Raw genomic sequence first — 21335 nt, forward strand, 5'->3', positions numbered from 1 at the left:
ATTTTTTAATATAAATACAAAGAGATGGCAGAGTTCACATGTAGACTTCAGAAACTAGCTCCACAGCACGTACAGGCCACAGTCTGCAGCGACATTACAGGCACCTGTTTTTATGTAAGATTTCCATGCAGGTTTCATGTTTCATGCATGTTCATTCCATGTTTCTTCATGCACTCAGCAGCCAAACCAAATGGTGCTGACATGCCATCTGAAAGGATTTTTATTTAACTTATTGTGGCGATGGAAGGAGCAGAAATACACCCGCACCCACTCCCCTCCCCTTGCCCCATACTCTCATCACGCCCTTTGCCGGTATCCGAGCCGGCCATTCCTGCTGCACCTGCGCGACTGACGCGTTGCCCCTGGGACCATCGCAGCTCATCAATTTGCCGTGGTCCTACCACTGGCTTCATTAGGCAATGCATTAATCACTGCACCGGGATTGTGCCCCGATTCGGGCAAGGCCCAATTTCTAGGCCTACCTTTTTGAGCATTAATAGAAGTCAGAGAGAAACACATTCCATATAGCCACTGAAATTATATGATATATTTTATTGACAAAGCAATCTTTCCACGGCAGAATAAGGCCAACCATTTGTACTCAAAAAAATAAATATTTTACAGTACACCAAGCTTACAAATGTACAGAAGCATAAAGATACAGTATCTGTGTACATGGATATACATTACAACCAAACGGGGCCTATATTTCAATTTTATTTACATATAATAGGAACACACTCACTTTTTTTGGCACTCTGGTTAGCACTGAAAACTCCCAGCTCTGATAATAGCAAGGATTAGATGCAGGGTAACGATTCCTCTTCATGATCCTATCAAGCACTGCCAAGCCAGGTACAACATGAGTTATATGTGGGGTAAAGTCCCCTCTATAACGTGCCTTAATCCCAATCTCAGAACAACATCCCTTACTGCACTAGTGAGAGATTTTTACTCTCCAATAGCTTTGGAGGGAGATTGGCAATTTGTGTTCAGCAGTGCCAAATTAAGGGTACTTTTGTTCTGTCTGCGTGTATCAACTAAGAATTCAGTTAAAGGGGCATATCTTCATGTGTAAGTAGCACGTTTTGGGAGAAGGCGAATCCAAGCCAGAAACATATGTCATTGACTCTCTTGCAAGTGACGCAACAATGTGTTTTAGCTCAATTTAAATGTATGTGTGTGTGTATTATATATCTCTCTCTAACCAAATTAAACAGATTTACTAAATAATTTTTCCTGAAGGCACTGCCCCTTTAAAACTGCCAAGAATCATTTTACTGAGCACCTTTACAGTTGGCAGCCAGAGGAAACTTTCACCTGGGTTGGAACCCAGAACTGAAAAATACTGACTCACTGTGCCACCTTTTGTTTCTGTTTTTAAAAAAATGGTAAAAGTACCAGAAAGAGTAAGTTAGAACAGAAGACAAGGTTGCCATAGCAATTATATCATCAGAAAGCTTATCGTGTCATCATGCCTGTCTCAATTTATTCAAGAGATAAAATCTATGCCTCGTCATGCAGGCCGGTTAGAGTACCAGCAGCAGAGGCCTGAGAGCAGATTGCCCAAGAGAGGCACAAGACAAGGAGAGAGAATACACGACAGAATTATCACCCTCCTCCCTCTATATGAAATTCAGTGGAACAGAAACATTTCACACTGCCAGTGGGAAAGCAATTTGTCAGCTCTGGAATTTAGGTTCGGCACACCATATCATTTGATTGTACACATTCGCAACATAATCAAGGTTATTTGCAATAGTTTTAACAAGTAGGGCCTGATCTTCCAAAAGCTATCACCTTTGCCCATTACAAAACTAGTGACAAGAGCTGGAAAGGTCATTCTTCCATATCACATTCATGTAGATCTCAAAAGGGGAAGTGTTTACCAGTAAAATGTCAAATGATGCTAAATGTTTTGAAGAGAAAGAGATGCCTATACATTTACTGGTCTTTTTCCATTGTCCCCACCTATTGTATTTTGTTTTCAAACTGCTTTGTAGATGCAGTTTTGGAGTATCCATGTTGTACAGAACTATCCTCTGATGTGTTACCATGAAGTCCCACTCACTGACCTCATGAATATTTAGTATTGATGGATTGACTGTAGTAGAAATTCTACTGCTCTTGCACATGAAATAAAGTAGTATGGGACAGAGGCCACCACAGTAAGGGATCACATATCTGCCTTTAAGATGGTTAAGATGATCTAACTATTCAGTAGAATACACTTTATTTCTGCAGCACTTTCACCTCAACCCATTCTCTTACCTGAAAAAAGTCTAAAATGGGGAACATTGAATCATGGGGGGGTGCAGAAAGAGAACCAGCCACTACCAATCCATGTGGTAGCGTGTTAGCTCCACTGAGCTGTTAGAAGAGTTAACTGTCAATTAACAAGGGTTTACGGAAGCTGGCCCCATAATCAAGCAGAATCCTCCGTAAGCCTGGCATAAATCCACTGAAGCAGCTACAAACGCCAGGGACCTGGATACACCAGGTTCTCGGCCTTAAGGGCGAGCTTCCTGTGGGCAGAGCTTCTGCTGCCCACCCCTACAAGACCACTGACGTAAGCGGGGGGGGGGGGGGGGAAGGGGGGGCAAGAACTTCCTAAGTCAGGATTTCCCATTACTAGGCTCTCAGTCAGAACCCAGCGTATCAACGGCTCTGGTATGTCTGTCCTCACCAAGAATACAATGGCCAATAGCAGAAGTGGGGCCCACGTGGACCCCTGAAGGTTTAGGGATTCCTTTTTTTTCATTTTAATGGGGGCCCCCCAGTACACAAAGGCACAGGGCAGCCGGATTCATTTTCCTGGGGCAGGATCCATCAACCCGCTCTCCCGCCACCCCCTCCCCACCCACCCCCCTAAACTGGCCAACTCTGTTGGTATTACCCGAGTTGTCCTTGAGGGGGAACCACAGACTTGCCCACAATCCTCCAGAGGCCTAATTACGAAATCACCCCGACCCCATGAACTTCGGCAGGGTTCAGTGGCAGTCACAATCTAGTCTGCAGTCTTTAAGAACAAAAGAAATCATGGAGTGAGAAAAGGTAATTTGGCTCACTCCACATGACCTGTATAATCTGAGAAAGTGGTGTGTGGGAAGGACTCACTGACTAAGCAACTGGTAGAAGAAGGAAGAGAAGGAGGTCCAGCTTTGTCAGAGTTTTTTCTATGAACTTTGTTGAAAGTTGAAAAGACTTTCCCAGGTATATTTTCTGAATGGCAAATCATGAGGTGGACACGGATCTGTGCTCCCATCGCACGGACTCTGCATCAGCAGTACTGATGCATAAAATCTACCCATAGGTTTCTTAATGTTTGCCTCAGTACTACAAGAGGAATTTGAAAAGGGACAACTAACCTCTTACCACATATTATTCCAGAAAGTGCTGCGAGGTATTGGACCTGTAGCTGTTATTTTTTCCTTATGTTTCATTTATGCTGTCAGTAACACCAGTTTGTAGTCTATATGACCACAGGTCTTACAGTGTAAAACTAAAGGGCACTTGAAGGAGGTGGTTACCTACATAAAGTGCAGTGCAATTAAGAGTAATTGTTAATCCTGGCCCATGGTCTGCATTTATTGGTTGTGGTGTGGAGTGAGGCTTGCTCATAAGCACTGTACAAAAAATGATACCTAAACACTCAAATCATAACTTCTATAGACATCACATTCCCTCCTCTCATCATGAGAGGAACCATTGCACCCTGTAGAGTTATCATCTCAGTCTATACTTTGCCCCAATTACCTTCTATTCTGCGCCCCAGCAGATATTCAGCTTTTTTCTTTCAGAGGGTTAATTGTCACAGGATTAACAGAATTTACAAGGATTCTGTTCCACAGATTTCCGGTAAAAAAGGTGTCTTCTAATCTCTATTATCGCTTGAGGCTGATTAACTTTGAACTGGTGCCCTTTAGTTTTACACTCACAGTCCAAATCAAAAAAATTGCTTACATCTACACTATTAATGTCTCAAATGTTCCACAAGTGCCCTAACAGCAGCGTGAGTGTTAATGCAATAATCCAGACAAATAAACAAGAAAATTAACTGAATACACTAAAGGACATTTCTTAGAGACTTCAATTGCATGCGTAATTTAAAAATGGGAAATAGTCTGAATGTAATATGGGATTCTAATCTACCTCCACAGAACTGCCAAGCAGCTAGCAAATGGTGCCATTATTTGTGAGGCACATGATATGACAGTGGAATGCATGTCCACTGAGTTCTGGCACATGGATTCGACATATACTTGCAAAGGAAACATTTGCAGGGTTATGGGGAAGAGCAGGGTAGTGGGACTAATTGGATAGCTCTATCACAAAGCTGGCACAGGCACAATGGGCCGAATGGCCTCTTTCTTTGCTGTAAGATTCTATGAACATGGATCTCCCAGCTGCACGGACACAATAGCCTTTGAGCTGCCACCTTTTATTATGTCCAGTGTTCAGATGGGACATGTTTTGAGTTTTGATGCTTCTGAAGTAAATTCATCAATAACCTTAATAACTAAAGCATACAGATCGTAAGATAGAGAAGTGGAAAAAGTAGGCACAATGCTCAAAAAGTGGACACGTGGCAATCCTAAATTCCACTCATTTGCCCTCCCTAATACAACAAAAAGCCCTGGATAGCTAAGGAACAGAAATAATTGAAGAGAAATATATAACCTCACAAAAAGCTTGTGGAATGACTCTGGTGCAACTAGCATTTGGTGCTAATTAACCTCTTTCTGAACACATACTAATTACATACATTTTTAAGAAGGTAAGTTAGACAATCCACAGCTTCAAAATAAAGGCAAAGATTTTACTCCACAAGCTTAAGCGTATAAAGAAACACATGCGCACTTTGCAACATCCATTACTCACCCCGTTTATTTTGTTGCATGCTTAAAGGCAGCCTGGAAGCAGACATTTTTTTGTAGCTTTGCTTTTCCTGTAACATCATGAACTTCTGCCCATTGACAACACGAATGATTAAATCTACCCATAATGCATACCCATTCATGATGTCAGTGGGTGGGGTTTCATGATTTCATCAAGAGTGCTTCTTTTCCCATGTCAAATATTCCAGGGGGTCATTTTAACTTATATTGTTGGGCCCCCTACAATATTTGCCTGTGAAACAAAAACTGTTTTTTTATTAAAAGATATATATTTCAGAGTAGAATTGCTGCACTGAGTTAGTTTCACAGCTCTAGTCCTTCTGCAGGAACAGTCGCTTCATATGGTTTACCTTGTAGTGAGCATTGGCAGTGTGTTTGTTATTACCCTGTATTGGGTGTATCTGGCAGTGTCCAGCTGGTACATTACCTTGTGTTGAATGTAACAGGCAGTATGTGTACCTGATATATAATGAGCAGAATGACTACCTGATACATTACCCTGTATTTGATGTCTGCCTTGTGCAGTACCCAGCTCTGGGCATAACAGACAGTATGTCCACCTGGTACATTACCCTGTATTTAGTGTGACTGGCAGTGTGTCTAGCTGGTCCATTACCCTGTGTTGAGCGTATCTGCCAGAGTGTCTGTCACTGGCAGGACTGTGTGACTGTCCTGAGTCAATCACAGTAATCAGAAACTCTCGCCAGTTTTATGTCTTACTCCAACTATTCTTGAAACAAAGTAAGATTTGTTTATGCTACATAGCTGGTTGGTGGAGAAGCAAGTTGTTGTAAGACTCGGATTCATGACTCGGCACATTAAGTTCCAAAATTCCCCATATGAACAATGCGGAGAAACCAGATAGACAGTCACCAAGGGGTTGCTCCCTCATAGATGCTTCCAAGAAGCTGGTGTAGAACTGTATCAGTAGAAGCCCAGGAGTGCATATCATGCCTACTCTCTCAGGCCTGGTGGTATGTTTTATGGAGACTAGAGGGGAATATAGGGAGAAAATATTTTATTTTTAACAAAAGGTTCACCTGATGGTTCAGCGGATAAATGAATGACATGGTGCGGCACTGAGCCATACTGACCAGGAAAATGCCAGGTTTGATCCACTGTGTGTCAAAGCTGACCTCAGAGGTGAGTTGTTACAATGGGCCTTAGTCTCCCTAAGTTGGGACAAGGAGGAATTAGCCAGGGATACCACTCCTGATCACTAAGCAGTACCCCTGCTGGAAAATGTGTGTGTGTGTGTGTCAAGTGAGGCCAGGATCAAGTTTAGTTGTGATGCCCCTAGCAGTCAGTTAGCCTATTCACAGTCTAGGCTCAAATGTGCTGGCATCTGTACAACTGCTTCCCAGCAACAACACTCTTATGAGAAGAGGGAAAACAATTTGAAATATTATTAAATATAGTTTTAAAAATCAAGGCTATTTCTCGCCTCAGTTGAAACTAATGTGTGTTTCAGAGCAGATTTAAACTTTTACAAACCTTGTTTCTGGAATCTTTTAAGGAGGTGGAAAGGGGTTTGAGAAAGAAAAACTATCTTGAAATAAAATTTGCTTCAAGTTATTTTTTTAATGATTGTCCCAAAAGATTATACAATTAATATTTATTTATCACTCTAAGCTAAGGGGGAGGGAAATGCATTTTCTAATATATGTAAAAATAACTATAGATCATTCCCAATTTCCTGAGTCACTTTTAAAGCGCACAATTCATTTAAAATATTTAAGTGCAAGACATCACGGACACAAAGCGATGGAGTCCTCCCGAGTTAAGTGCGCCCATCTCTCACTATTCGCAGGACAAATGCTCACTGCATTCTGACATGGTGGAACATGGCTTTTATCACAAGGTGCATTTGATTGCTTATCCCCACCACGATGCGACATTGCTAGCACAGTCTGGTTAAGAAATGTCAATGCTCTCAATGCGTGACGCTTGGGGGGGGGGGGGCGGTGCAGGGGAAATCTCATACATTCAAGAATAAGGTAAAATATGAATATTTACAGAAAGCTTCAATTAATTGACTAGTAAAGTGTAAATCACTCAGGACGATAACACACCCTGTGCAAATTATGAAGACACAGTTTTACCATTACCAATATATTTTTAACTAGTCTGAGATATTTAAATCTTTAACCAATTGAATTTCCTCCAGACACAGTGTACCCTGAGACAAATATGAGACTCATACAGGGACTGGGAGGTATGCTAATGTTCCCTCAAGAGGATGGGATGGTGGGATTCATCTTGTCCTCCCTCAGTGGTAGGAGCAAAAAGATTTTGATAAGAAAACCTTTCTAATTACCCCTATTAAGATTTCTAATAACCAGTAGAAACTTGTATATTAAATACTCTGCCTCATGCTCCCATATATGGAGCTATTGCCAGTATTTGTAGTATCTGGGGTGCCACTGGGCACAAACCTGGCTCAGGCCTGGGAAGGGCACAACTCTGGTCCTACACTGGAATGGACAAAGCACTGGCTATGGGCATGGATGGGCACAACTCTGTCTCTGGGCTGAGACAGGTGCAGCACAGGCTTGACACTAGAACAAGCATAGCTCTGGCTCAGGGCGAGGATGGACATAGCACTGGTCCTAGGCTGACAGGAGCATAGCACTGGGTGTGGGCTGGGAGCACAGCACTGCATGTGGGCTGGGAGCACAGCACTGGGTGTGGGCTGGGAGCACAGCACTGGGTGTGGGCTGGGAGCACAGCACTGGGTGTGGGCTGGGAGCACAGCACTGGGTGTGGGCTGGGAGCACAGCACTGGGCGTGGGTTGGGAGGAGCACAGCACTGGGTGTGGGCTGGGAGCACAGCACTGGGCGTGGGTTGGGAGGAGCACAGCACTGGGTGTGGGTTGGGAGAAGCACAGCACTAGGAGTGGGCCGGGAGCACAGCACTAGGAGTGGGCCGGGAGCACAGCACTGGGTGTGGGCCGGGAGGAGCACAGCACTGGGTGTGGGCCGGGAGCACAGCACTGGGTGTGGGCCATGAGCACAGCACTGGGTGTGGGCCGGGAGGAGCACAGCACTGGGTGTGGGCTGGGAGCACAGCACTGGGTGTGGGCCGGGAGGAGCACAGCACTGGGTGTGGGCTGGGAGCACAGCACTGGGTGTGGGCCATGAGCACAGCACTGGGTGTAGGCCGGGAGCACAGCACTGGGTGTGGGCTGGGAGGAGCACAGCACTGGGTGTGGGCCGGGAGCACAGCACTGGGAGTGGGCCGGGAGCACAGCACTGGGCGTGGGTTGGGAGGAGCACAGCACTGGGTGTGGGCTGGGAGCACAGCACTGGGTGTGGGCTGGGAGCACAGCACTGGGTGTGGGCTGGGAGGAGCACAGCACTGGGTGTGGGCTGGGAGCACAGCACTGGGTGTGGGCTGGGAGGAGCACAGCACTGGGTGTGGGCTGGGAGGAGCACAGCACTGGGTGTGGGCTGGGAGCACAGCACTGGGTGTGGGCCGGGAGCACAGCACTGGGTGTGGGCCGGGAGCACAGCACTGGGTGTGGGCCGGGAGGAGCACAGCACTGGGTGTGGGCCGGGAGCACAGCACTGGGTGTGGGCCGGGAGCACAGCACTGGGTGTGGGCCATGAGCACAGCACTGGGTGTAGGCCGGGAGCACAGCACTGGGTGTGGGCTGGGAGGAGCACAGCACTGGGTGTGGGCCGGTAGCACAGCACTGGGTGTGGGCCATGAGCACAGCACTGGGTGTAGGCCGGGAGCACAGCACTGGGTGTGAGCTGGGAGGAGCACAGCACTGGGTGTGGGCTGGGAGCACAGCACTGGGTGTGGGCCATGAGCACAGCACTGGGTGTAGGCCGGGAGCACAGCACTGGGTGTGGGCTGGGAGGAGCACAGCACTGGGTGTGGGCTGGGAGCACAGCACTGGGTGTGGGCTGGGAGGAGCACAGCACTGGGTGTGGGCTGGGAGGAGCACAGCACTGGGTGTGGGCTGGGAGGAGCACAGCACTGGGTGTGGACCAGGAGGAGCACAGCACTGGGTGTGGGCTGGGAGGAGCACAGCACTGGGCGTGGGCTGGGAGCACAGCACTGGGTGTGGGCTGGGAGGAGCACAGCACTGGGTGTGGGCCGGGAGCACAGCACTGGGTGTGGGCTGGGAGGAGCACAGCACTGGGTGTGGGCTGGGAGCACAGCACTGGGTGTGGGCTGGGAGGAGCACAGCACTGGGCGTGGGCTGGGAGGAGCACAGCACTGGGTGTGGGCTGGGAGGAGCACAGCACTGGGTGTGGGCTGGGAGCACAGCACTGGGTGTGGGCTGGGAGCACAGCACTGGGTGTGGGCTGGGAGGAGCACAGCACTGGGTGTGGACCAGGAGCACAGCACTGGGTGTGGGCCGGGAGGAGCACAGCACTGGGTGTGGGCTGGGAGGAGCACAGCACTGGGTGTGGGCTGGGAGGAGCACAGCACTGGGTGTGGGCTGGGAGGAGCACAGCACTGGGTGTGGGCTGGGAGGAGCACAGCACTGGGCGTGGGCTGGGAGCAACGCACTGGGTGTGGGCTGGTAGCACAGCACTGGGTGTGGGCCGGGAGCACAGCACTGGGTGTGGGCCGGGAGCACAGCACTGGGTGTGGGCTGCGAGGAGCACAGCACTGGGTGTGGGCTGGGAGGAGCACAGCACTGGGTGTGGGCTGGGAGCAACGCACTGGGTGTGGGCTGGTAGCACAGCACTGGGTGTGGGCCGGGAGCACAGCACTGGGTGTGGGCCGGGAGCACAGCACTGGGTGTGGGCTGCGAGGAGCACAGCACTGGGTGTGGGCTGGGATGAATCCAGCTGTGGCTCTGCATCTGGACTGAGAAGTGTCCATCTCAAGGTGCGGTTCACCTTCCATTTCAAACAGACTTTGTTTACCGTGTGAATAAAATAAAACATAACAAGAAAAAATACAAGGTCTAAGAGTTACTGAAATATTTAAACAATATATCTGATTAGAACCAGTGTGCTAACAGCAGACCAGCTCAAACCAAGGCTAAAAAATACAGTTTCTACATTCAGATCATTGCTGTATATCACGGTAAAGGCCGCACGCAGTCCTTTTGAAAGCTTCCAAATTCAAAGTTCTCTCCTTTGATCTAATTCAGAAAAACTTTGAAATAATTCGTATATATTGATGCCATATTACATATTACAGTATATTGATAAAATTAACAACAAAATAGGAGGCACTATTCCAATAAACATTACAGATCAGGCAAACAACTGCTTCGTAAGCAAATAGTCAAAAAAATCAGCATACTGCTAGCCAGTTTCAAGACCTCAGCAATGTGCCTCGTGGACCCTGCATTTTGCCTCTACTCCTGTTTCCATGGCTTTCTTTAGAGGGAAGATGCGGGGAAAGGGGGAAAGGCAAGATCAGATTTCTTGATCCTCAGTGCGCATGGGCAGAGTCTCTCAGTCACACAGCAAAAGCCGGCTATCTTGCAATCCTGAAGAAAAAGTCCTCCTTCTCCTGAAGCCTCATTGTGGGTGGAGACTCAGAGTAAACATGGAGCCAGTGGCAGTGTGGAGCTGAAGTGTGACTCGAATCATCTAATTTTCTTCCCAAGTTTCTTGTAATATGAACACTTTCGATCAGAGTTTGCAGACCTCCCGACATCTTTGGGAAGAAACCTTTCCATCATCGTATTAGGAGTAAACAACGGTTAAAAACACCCCCCCTCCCACCCCCCACAAATTCAGTTTACCGCTGGATTGGCTAACGCGGGCCCCGGTCACGTGTCGCTGAGCAAGTCTGACCCGCTCCACGAGGTTGAATCCGCTCTGTTCGCTTCCCGGGACCTTCGGACGCCCAGATGGGAGCGGGAGCCGGAGAGGAGAGCAGTTTGAAAGGAGCGGGAGACGGAGAGGGAACCCGGTTACCAGGACGCCAAATGGGACAGCCAGGGGTAATGTGCAGGCCAGGTGTGTGGAGGAGACACGCAGGCTACTAGAGTCACCAGCGCCATGAAGAGGACATTAAAGTGTCGCTGTTGGCCCAGTAGATGGCATCCGTACCACAGCGGCTGAAGATTGTCGGGCAGGAGTGCGGGAAAGGCGGAGCGAGGCGAGAGCGGACCCTATTGTGATGGCGCCGATGAAGATGGCTGCCGTCCTTGCGGGCTCCGTGCGTACCAGCAGCTAAGTGTCCTTTGCTGCTTGGTGCGCTCGGCTCGTTAAGGAAAAAGCATTTCACTGACTGGATTTCACTTGTTGTATTTGGTTATGTGACAAATAAAATTGAAATTGAAATTGAAATTGAAAAGTTGTTAAGCAGTAATCACTGGAGATGCATGTAAAATTTACAAACAAAACCTAAGCAAGGCTGCTCGTAGTATCGTGCATGGAACATACTTTTAAATGCTTAGTTCCAATAAGGCCTTAGTACACCTAGGTTGCCAGGCTGGAATGTAGCTTGTCTGCTGTACATTTTTATAATGCTCCAAGCTTTTCCAATCTAACTAAAACTAGCCTCAGATCAATCAGACCACATCCTCCACTTTACTTTGAGGAATTTCCTCAGAGTTCTTGATCAAAAAAATTGTTTGCACTCGAAATCTGTCACTTAAATTTTTCAAATTTCTCTAGGTTTCCAAATGAAGAGCACATCATCACTCGAGCTTGCAGTTCACAGGGCTGTGCAAAGCTGCCTCCTTCCGTATCACCAGGTTACAGCTCCATTGGTAGGGCAAAAATTAAAAATTTACATTCAACAGGACAGAGTAACGTTAACCTCCTCTCCTCGCTCTTCGGGAATTGGTACAGCTCTAACACTTCGAAGTGTTTTCAGGAGAGACTGGCTCCGGTATGGGCTGGCTCCTTTCTGACTCCTGCGTAAACTCGGTCGCAATCCTTCTCGCAAGCGGGTTGGTGCTTTTCAGGAGCTCAGCTGCGGACATGCGCGTGCCAGATGCAGGCTTGCTGCCCTTCTTTTGCAATAAGGCCTTAAAGTTCTCGTTGCTGGTGTTGGTTTTGGGCCCATTTCCACTAGCCGATGGGGAAAGCCTGAGTCCACTGTTGGGAGGTGTTGCTGGGGGTTTGATAGGTGAAGCAGCCACATGCCTGACACTGAATGATTCTCCAGGTTCTTTCCATCCCAGCACCTTCCTCTTCGACCTATTGAAAAAAGATCACAAAACAAAATTCTAACAGACTGACTTCAAGTCATTTCAAAGGACCTCTGGTACAGGGGGCAAATATAGCATGTGGTGTGATACTGAGCCATTTAGGCAAGGCCTCAGGTTCCATCTCTGCTGAATTAGGCTGTCTCACTGAGGTGTTAATAGTGAAGATACAATTATCCCCAAGGCTAGGGAATAGAGAAGACCATGCAGAGTTCCCTTCCATAGTCATTTTCAGAATGTAATAGTGCCGGAGAATGATACTAGATGATATAAGAATGCTGGATCCCAGTCACTGATTAATTAACACAATTATAAAAGTATCTGATCCTTCAATGTCAATACAGAATCAAGCAGCCCAATTGGGCACAGTACTGCTTCAAATGTGGGCACTGGAAGACTAAAACAAGAAAAACGTCTCCTTTAATAAAGTCCTCATTATTTTTCACTCTCAGACAACTGCAGGCAGCTAGAATATCAGTCAGTGGGTGACAATCCCACTGAAATGGATTGTAATGTCAATCAGTGACAAGCCTACTGTAATGGATTGTAATGTCAATCAGTGACAAGCCACTGTAATGGATTGTTAATGACAAGCCAACTGTAATGGATTGTAATGTCAGTCAGTGACAAGCCCACTGTAATGGATTATTAGTGACAAGCCCACTGTAATGGATTGTAATGTCAGTCAGTGACAAGCCCACTGTAATGGATTGTTAGTGACAAGCCCACTGTAATGGATTGTAATGTCAGGCAGTGACAATCCCACTGTAATGGATTGTAATGTCAGTCAGTGACAAGCCACTGTAATGGATTGTAATGTCAGTCAGTGACAAGCCACTGTAATGGATTGTAATGTCAGTCAGTGACAAGCCACTGTAATGGATTGTTAGTGACAAGCCAACTGTAATGGATTGTAATGTCAGTCAGTGACAAGCCCACTGTAATGGATTGTAATGTCAGTCAGTGACAAGCCCACTGTAATGGATTGTAATGTCAGTCAGTGACAAGCCCACTGTAATGGATTGTATTGACAGTCAGTGACAAACCCACTGTAATGGATTGTAATGTCAGTCAGTGACAAGCCCACTGTAATGGATTGTTAGTGACAAGCCAACTGTAATGTCAGTCAGTGACAAGCCCACTGTAATGGATTGTAATGTCAGTCAGTGACAATCCCACTGTAATGGATTGTAATGTCAGTCAGTGACAATCCCACCGTAATGGATTGTAATGTCAGTCAGTGACAATCCCACTGTAATGGATTGTTAGTGACAAGCTAACTGTAATGGATTGTTAGTGACAAGCCCACTGTAATGGATTGTAATGTCAATCAGTGACAAGCCCACTGTAATAGATTGTAATGTCAATCAGTGACAAGCCAACTGTAATGGATTGTAATGTCAGTCAGTGACAAGCCACTGTAATGGATTGTTAGTGACAAGCCAACTGTAATGGATTGCAATGTCAGTCAGTTACAAGCCCACTGTAATGGATTGTAATGTCAGTCAGTGACAAGCCTGCTGTAATGGATTGTAATGTCAGTCAGTGACAATCCCACTGTAATGGATTGTAATGTCAGTCAGTGACAAGCCCACTGTAATGGATTGTAATGTCAATCAGTGACAAGCCACTGTAATGGATTGTTAGTGACACGCCAACTGTAATGGATTGTAATGTCAGTCAGTGACAAGCCCACTGTAATGGATTATTAGTGACAAGCCCACTGTAATGGATTGTAATGTCAGTCAGTGACAAGCCCACTGTAATGGATTGTTAGTGACAAGCCCACTGTAATGGATTGTAATGTCAGGCAGTGACAATCCCACTGTAATGGATTGTAATGTCAGTCAGTGACAAGCCACTGTAATGGATTGTAATGTCAGTCAGTGACAAGCCACTGTAATGGATTGTAATGTCAGTCAGTGACAAGCCACTGTAATGGATTGTAATGTCAGTCAGTGACAAGCCCACTGTAATGGATTGTAATGTCAGTCAGTGACAAGCCCACTGTAATGGATTGTAATGTCAGTCAGTGACAAGCCCACTGTAATGGATTGTATTGACAGTCAGTGACAAACCCACTGTAATGGATTGTAATGTCAGTCAGTGACAAGCCCACTGTAATGGATTGTTAGTGACAAGCCAACTGTAATGTCAGTCAGTGACAAGCCCACTGTAATGGATTGTAATGTCAGTCAGTGACAATCCCACTGTAATGGATTGTAATGTCAGTCAGTGACAATCCCACTGTAATGGATTGTTAGTGACAAGCTAACTGTAATGGATTGTTAGTGACAAGCCCACTGTAATGGATTGTAATGTCAATCAGTGACAAGTCCACTGTAATGGATTGTAATGTCAATCAGTGACAAGCCAACTGTAATGGATTGTAATGTCAGTCAGTGACAAGCCACTGTAATGGATTGTTAGTGACAAGCCAACTGTAATGGATTGTAATGTCAGTCAGTTACAAGCCCACTGTAATGGATTGTAATGTCAGTCAGTGACAAGCCTGCTGTAATGGATTGTAATGTCAGTCAGTGACAAGCCCACTGTAATGGACTGTAATGTCAGTCAGTGACAAGCCCATTGTAATGGATTGTAATGTCAGTCAGTGACAAGCCACTGTAATGGATTGTTAGTGACAAGCCCACTGTAATGGATTGTAATGTCAGTCAGTGACAATCCCACTGTAATGGATTGTAATGTCAGTCAGTGACAAGCCCCCTGTAATGGATTGTAATGTCAGTCAGTGACAAGCCCACTGTAATGGATTGTAATGTCAGTCAGTGACAAGCCCACTGTAATGGATTGTATTGACAGTCAGTGACAAACCCACTGTAATGGATTGTAATGTCAGTCAGTGACAAGCCCACTGTAATGGATTGTTAGTGACAAGCCAACTGTAATGTCAGTCAGTGACAAGCCCACTGTAATGGATTGTAATGTCAGTCAGTGACAATCCCACTGTAATGGATTGTAATGTCAGTCAGTGACAATCCCACCGTAATGGATTGTTAGTGACAAGCTAACTGTAATGGATTGTTAGTGACAAGCCCACTGTAATGGATTGTAATGTCAATCAGTGACAAGCCCACTGTAATGGATTGTAATGTCAATCAGTGACAAGCCAACTGTAATGGATTGTAATGTCAGTCAGTGACAAGCCACTGTAATGGATTGTTAGTGACAAGCCAACTGTAATGGATTGTAATGTCAGTCAGTTACAAGCCCACTGTAATGGATTGTAATGTCAGTCAGTGACAAGCCTGCTGTAATGGATTGTAATGTCAGTCAGTGACAATCCCACTGTAATGGATTGTAATGTCAGTCAGTGACAAGCCCACTGTAATGGATTGTAATGTCAGTCAGTGACAAGCCCACTGTAATGGATTGTTAGTGACAAGCCCACTGTAATGGATTGTAATGTCAGTCAGTGACAAGCCCACTGTAATGGATTGTAATGTCAGTCAGTGACAAGCCCACTGTAATGGATTGTTAGTGACAAGCCCACTGTAATGGATTGTAATGTCAGTCAGTGACAAGCCCACTGCAGTGGGATATAATATCAGCTAATCAGTTAATGATGATCTATGGCATCAGCACCAGGAATTTCCTCAGGGGTTCTCCTGATCTGCTGCCATAACTTTGGAGGAAGATCAGAAGAAGCCCCAGATAGACCAAATAAATCATCACTACCTTCATCAGCTAAGCCATCAGGGGAGCTCTCAGTGATCCTTATGGCAGGATTTTCATTGGGCCGTGGAGACGGGATTGGAGGCGTGTGGGGGGTTAAAATTGCATAAACTGGCGGGCGGGCCCGAGCCCGCCTCCATCCCGCCTCCAAGCAATTTTAAATAATTCGTGTCAAGTGGTCCCGTCTCCGTCCCGCCTCCAAGAGGCGGGATAGGCCGTTAAGGCCCTTAACAACCACTAAATTGGCTATATAATGCCATTTTAAAAGGCCTTTTTGAGTTTAACCCTTTTCCCACGTGAAACACGCCTGTTCTGAAACACGACGGTGAAACCTGGCGGGAGCACAAGTGGATTGCTGACTATCAGCTGCAGCTCAAACATTAAAGAGGAGATTTGATCAGCCATCATTTGCAAGTGGCAGGACTTTGTAGTCTCAGGTCTGGGGGAACTTTCAGAAAGCATAACCACAGCTGTGGAAGTTTGGAGCCTGACACCAATCTCCAGTGTGACCTCCTGGGAAACCCCTCTCGCCACCTTCACTCAGCGCTTCCTCAACTGAGGCATATACCAGAAGCATCGGAGCCATTTATTTCCTTCCCTTCTGGGCATTAGATGAGGAAGAAGACCAGCTGCGGCACCAGCAGAACCAGGAGCAACATTAGCCCAACAACAACAGCAGCACCAACAACAGCAGCACCAACAGGAGCGCCAAGCTGCTGCTCACCCACCTGAAGCTGCACAGGCCAGAAGGGGCCAGCGCATGGAAGCCCGTCAGCGCAGGAGATACCCCCCAAACAGGGTCTACAGACACAGGGTCAGCTACATCAACATGTCTGAGCAGCAGTGTCAAAGGCGACTCTGACTTTCGCGAGAGGTAGTGGGTGACATCTGCGCAATGCTGCAACAAGACCTGCAGCCCAGAGGACCAGGTGGACAACCCTTACCAGTGGCCGTCAAAGTCACCACCGCACTCAACTTTTTTACCTCAGGCTCATTCCAGGTATCAGCAGCAGACATCAGCGGCATCTCCCAGGCAGTCGCACACACTTGCATCATGCAGGTAACCGATGCCCTCTTTGCCATCGCGCACAATCACATCCATTTCACCAAGGATCAAGCAAGTGTCACGGCGCGTGTGTTTGGATTAGCTAATCTGGCAGGCTTTGCAAGGGTGCAGGGCGTCGTTGACTGCACACTTGTGGCCTTTAAGCAACCCCATCACAATCCAGGTATTTTTGTCAACCACAAGGGCTTCCACTCCCTTAACGTTCAGCTGGTGTGTGACCACAAGAAGGAAATTTTGCATGTTTGTGCCAAGTACCCTGGCAGTTGTCATGGCTCCTTCATACTGCGCCAGTCTAATGTGCCTCCGCTCTTCAGTCCGCCAGACCAACTTAACGGATGGCTGCTTGGAGGCAAGGGCTATCCCCTGAGGACGTGGCTAATGACGCCATTGAGGAGGCCAGCCAACGAAGCTGAGGAGCGCTACAACTCCAGCCACATGTCCACCAGATCCATTATCAAGCAAACCATCGGTTTGCTGAAGATGCGCTTCAGATGCCTGGATAGATCAGGTGGAGCCCTGCAGTACTCAGCAGCCAGGGTCTCCAGAATCGTCGTGGTTTGTTGTGCACTTCACAACATGGCACAGCGTTGTGGCTTGCAGATTCCTGAGGACCAAGTGGCTCCTCACTTATCCTCCTCAGTTGAGGAGGAGGAGGAGGAGGAGGAGGAGGAGGAGAGCGAAAATGAAGATCTTGCAGAGGCCCATCAACCAGCGGCAACAATACGCGAGAGCATAGCTGCCCGGGATGCAAGAAACGCACTCATCTTTGCCAGATTTGCTTAGCCTAGCCACTCAAGGAATTTTGCCTCACATCTTCATACCTGAGCATCGACAATGGCCAAGAACCAGCTGACTCCTAGCAATGTGACCACCATAATGACAATTCCAAGTAATCCTAAGCCCTCAATGTGAAAGTCCCATTCGCGAAATGACACACACAACTACAGCAGTAGCCATCAGATTTTTAATTAACATTATTGATCTGATGGCTTTTTCACATAAAACATCAAATTTCACCCAAGTGACTACACTTGTGACTATTTGTGCAGTATCTTTCTCTTACGTGTGCTCCTACGTGGTGCTTCCCCTGTGGCTTCAGCAGATGTGGAGGCCCCTTGCTCACTTTCCTGCTGCTCCTGTCTCAACACCTTTGGCAGGCGTCCTCTGGAGTTGCTAACCTGTGAGGGCTCGTCAACAGTCTGCTGCTCCTGCGGCTGTGCAGGGGTTGAGACGCCGATCTCAGCTGGGTGTGGACTCTGGTGCGGCTCTGACCGAGGGCTCTGCAGTGGCATGGAAGTGTGAGCGCTTGGAGAGGAGTCCCCACTTCCTTGATGTCTGCTACCAACTTCCCTCTCATGGGTCAGGTCCCCCGCAGTGCTTGCAAGTGGCTTGAGAGCACCTTGCTGCACATCAGGGGGGCCATGGGGACCCGTATCTGCAATGGTAGTCCTATTCAGAAGGACTTCCATGAAGGTCTGGTTTCTCTGCTCAATAGATGCCCATCGCTCCTCCAGAGATGTCATTCTATTCTGAGCACTCACCATGTTTTCTGCACTCTGGCGACTTACCACCTCCATGGGGGTTGCCATCCTTTCCATGGTGATGCGTTCATGCGCCAGTGACTCCACAAAGGCTCTGCTCATGTTCGCTATGGACTCCTCCATTTGCTCCACACTCGCAGCGACCCTGGAGACAAAACCTGCCAGAGACTCCTGCATCTGTTCCTGGAGTTCCAGCACCACTGATCTTGTGGATGGACCCAGAGGCAGCGGGTCGACATGCAGCCGAGCCGAGCTGGCAGAGTCCTGCGCCCTCCGATGAGGACTCTCCACTGCTGTCCCTGTCTCCACAATCTGCTGATGCTCACTTATGAGCTGTGATACACCAGGTGACAACACTACTCTATGTCCTGAAGGTCCCACCGAGGTGTGAGTGTCTGCGCTGGTGCTGGGTGCGGTGAATTCTGCTGACAATGCGCCCTCAGAGGTTGCCGCTTCCTCTGAGGAGTCTGGAAGCTCAGGCTCTTCCTCCTGGACAGTGGGGACAGGGGCTCTCGATGGTCCTGTGGGGGAGTAAAGGAAAGAGTTAGAGATGTGAGGTCAAGGTTACATGCACATTTCATATTGCAGATGATCATAAGTCCAACTGTTAGAGCTTCAGAATCATTATCAGCGATTCATGCAATGTCAATGAGAGAGATGTAAAACGATTCTGTCACCAGCTTGCTGTGATGCACCCGTCTGTCCGTCCCCCACTTGCGCATCATCTTCCACGCCGACAATTTCCAGGACCACCTCCTTCCAGGGGGTGAGCTGGGCTACTGATGGTGGCCCTCCTCCAGTCCTGGTTCTTTCCCTTTTATTGTGAGCTCTCTTTTCCTGTAATGAGGGAGACAAGTGGAGTTTGAGTGAGGATGAAGGAGTGAGTGTAGAGATTCCATAGCATAGATACTTAGGAGACAAAGATGGAGTGAGGTGGTAAGACCAAGGGCCCTCCCTGTGTGTTGTAAGTTGTTTTCATAGCATCACAGTGATAGGGAGTGTGAGGGCTGCATAATTGAATAGTTAGTTGAATGTAAGCATAGAGAGAAAGGGAATGGGTAAGGGTGCATGGATGTCAGTGTCAAGTGGGATGTGGAGGAAGAGATTGCTAAAGCTGAGAGCTGGTGAAAAAAGGCAATGGGGATCAGATTGAGGATGATGGGAAATTCATACTCACTTTTCCAGTACGCACAAGGTCATGAAATCTCTTCCTGCACTGTATCCAGGTTCTGCGTGTAACCGTTAAGGAGTTGACCTCCTCTGCCACTTGCAGCCACACAGCCTTGGTCTGCTGGGGAGGCTTCTTCCTCCCTGATGAAGGGAAGAGCACCTCCTTATGAGATCTAGCTCCCTCAACCAGAACCTGGGAGCAGCCTTCGGTCGATCGCTGGCCATTGTGACTCCAGGTTCCTCTAACAGTAAATGCCAAAAGGTTGGCAGCCTGCCGAAGAAGCAAGGCTTGTTGCAGACCTTAAATGCAGCAGCAATGATGACGTCATAAGATGCAACTTTCTAACTGGAAAAACTCATTTGCCAAGGGTTCCCACACGCTGGAACTCAATTGGACAATTAAGTTAAAATAGCATCAATCTCCCACATCGATTTATATTCATGTGGATAACACAAAATGCAGATTTCACGACACCAACCCGCCCCTGAATGAAAATCCAGCCCTTAGTCTCACTCATATCCTCTTGCATGTCAGAAGCCACCTTTAACTTCTCTCTTTTTTTTTTATTCGTTCCTGGGATCTGGGCATCGCTGGCCAAAGCCAGTATTTATTGCCCATCCCAAATTGCCCTTGAGAAGGTAGTGGTGAGCCGCCTTCTTGAACCGCTGCAGTCCTTGTGGTGAAGGTACCCATACTGCTGTTAGGGAGGGAGTTCCAGTATTTTAACTCAGCGACGATGAAGGAATGGTGATATATTTCCAAGTCAGTATGGTGTGTGACTTAGAGGGGAACTTGGAGATGATGGTGTTTCCATGCACCTGCTGTCCTTGTCCTTCTAGGTGGTAGAGGTCACAGGTTTGGGAGGTGCTGTCGAAGAAGCCTTGGCGAGTTGCTGCCTTGCATCTTGTAGATGGTACATGTAGTGTATGTACCTTGAAGAAGGAACTATATTCTGCAGACCCTGTATACAGCAGTACCAGTAGTGGCCACCCCTGTATATAAGCCTGTGAAATAACTTTGTATAGTAGTTCCAGTTTTGTCTCCATTCAGTAAACACCTGTTATAACCAACTTCTGCAGTCCGTGTCTCAATTACACACGGACATTACATTGGCGACGAACAGATCCGAACTTACCTACAGTTCTGCACCACCTCACGGGGATCCATCCCTGAAGCGAAGTTATTAGAGGTCGAAGCCAGAAGGAAGAAATCCAAAAAGAAAAAAAAACAAACAGAAGAAATGGGCGTCGACCGTGGGCAACCGCCCTCTGATTCATCGAATTCGAAGATTTGCAGGAGAGGCTGTCGAGAGTGTAGGATTCGCAAAAATCCAGGAAAATACAGTCTACATTGTAAAACCCCTGAAATGGCCACATTTTATGAACACAAGATGGAGTTGGCAGATCACATGACTCATTTCAGAAGGACTACCACTGCAGTATCTTAAAGAAACCTGAGTCGCCACCGATTAGAAGATTCCAGAACTGACTGCAATTGATATGATAAAATGGTTACAGTAGTAACGAAGTCAAAACAAAAGTATTTACACCTCAAGGTGTGTTAATTGCTAGCAAAACGCAAACCCATCTCTGAAATCACAGAGCACAGACAAAACCTATTATCTGTACCAAACTCAGAGGGACACAGGACAGATCCCATTAGTTTCATTTACAAGACATTAAAATAAAGTACCCGCTTTTGTCAAAGCAGCCTGCCCATTATTTTAACAAAAGAAAACCCCTGATTTGGCGCCAAGATAAGGGCAAGAAAACAGTATAACTGTTGGGGGAAAAGAGACATTAAAAAAAACCACAGTTTCATACAGGA

The 21335-nt window shown here is 47.2% G+C and overlaps 1 protein-coding gene across 1 annotated transcript in view; it reads right to left on the bottom strand.

Moving 5' to 3' along the window:
* Positions 1-532: 532 nt before the first annotated feature.
* Positions 533-21335, bottom strand: part of nhsl2 (NHS-like 2) — a 140573-nt gene continuing 119770 nt past the window's right edge. Inside the window, exon 7 of the mRNA XM_085992101.1 lies at positions 533-12026. Coding sequence (XP_085848227.1) covers positions 11678-12026 — 349 coding nt within the window. The 3' untranslated portion in view covers positions 533-11677. The remainder of the gene's footprint in view (positions 12027-21335) is intronic.

The sequence above is a fragment of the Somniosus microcephalus genome, chromosome 1 (assembly GCF_052327205.1).
Source record: "Somniosus microcephalus isolate GS21.2 chromosome 1, FLI_Smic_1.0, whole genome shotgun sequence".
In the NCBI taxonomy this organism is placed as follows: domain Eukaryota; kingdom Metazoa; phylum Chordata; class Chondrichthyes; order Squaliformes; family Somniosidae; genus Somniosus; species Somniosus microcephalus.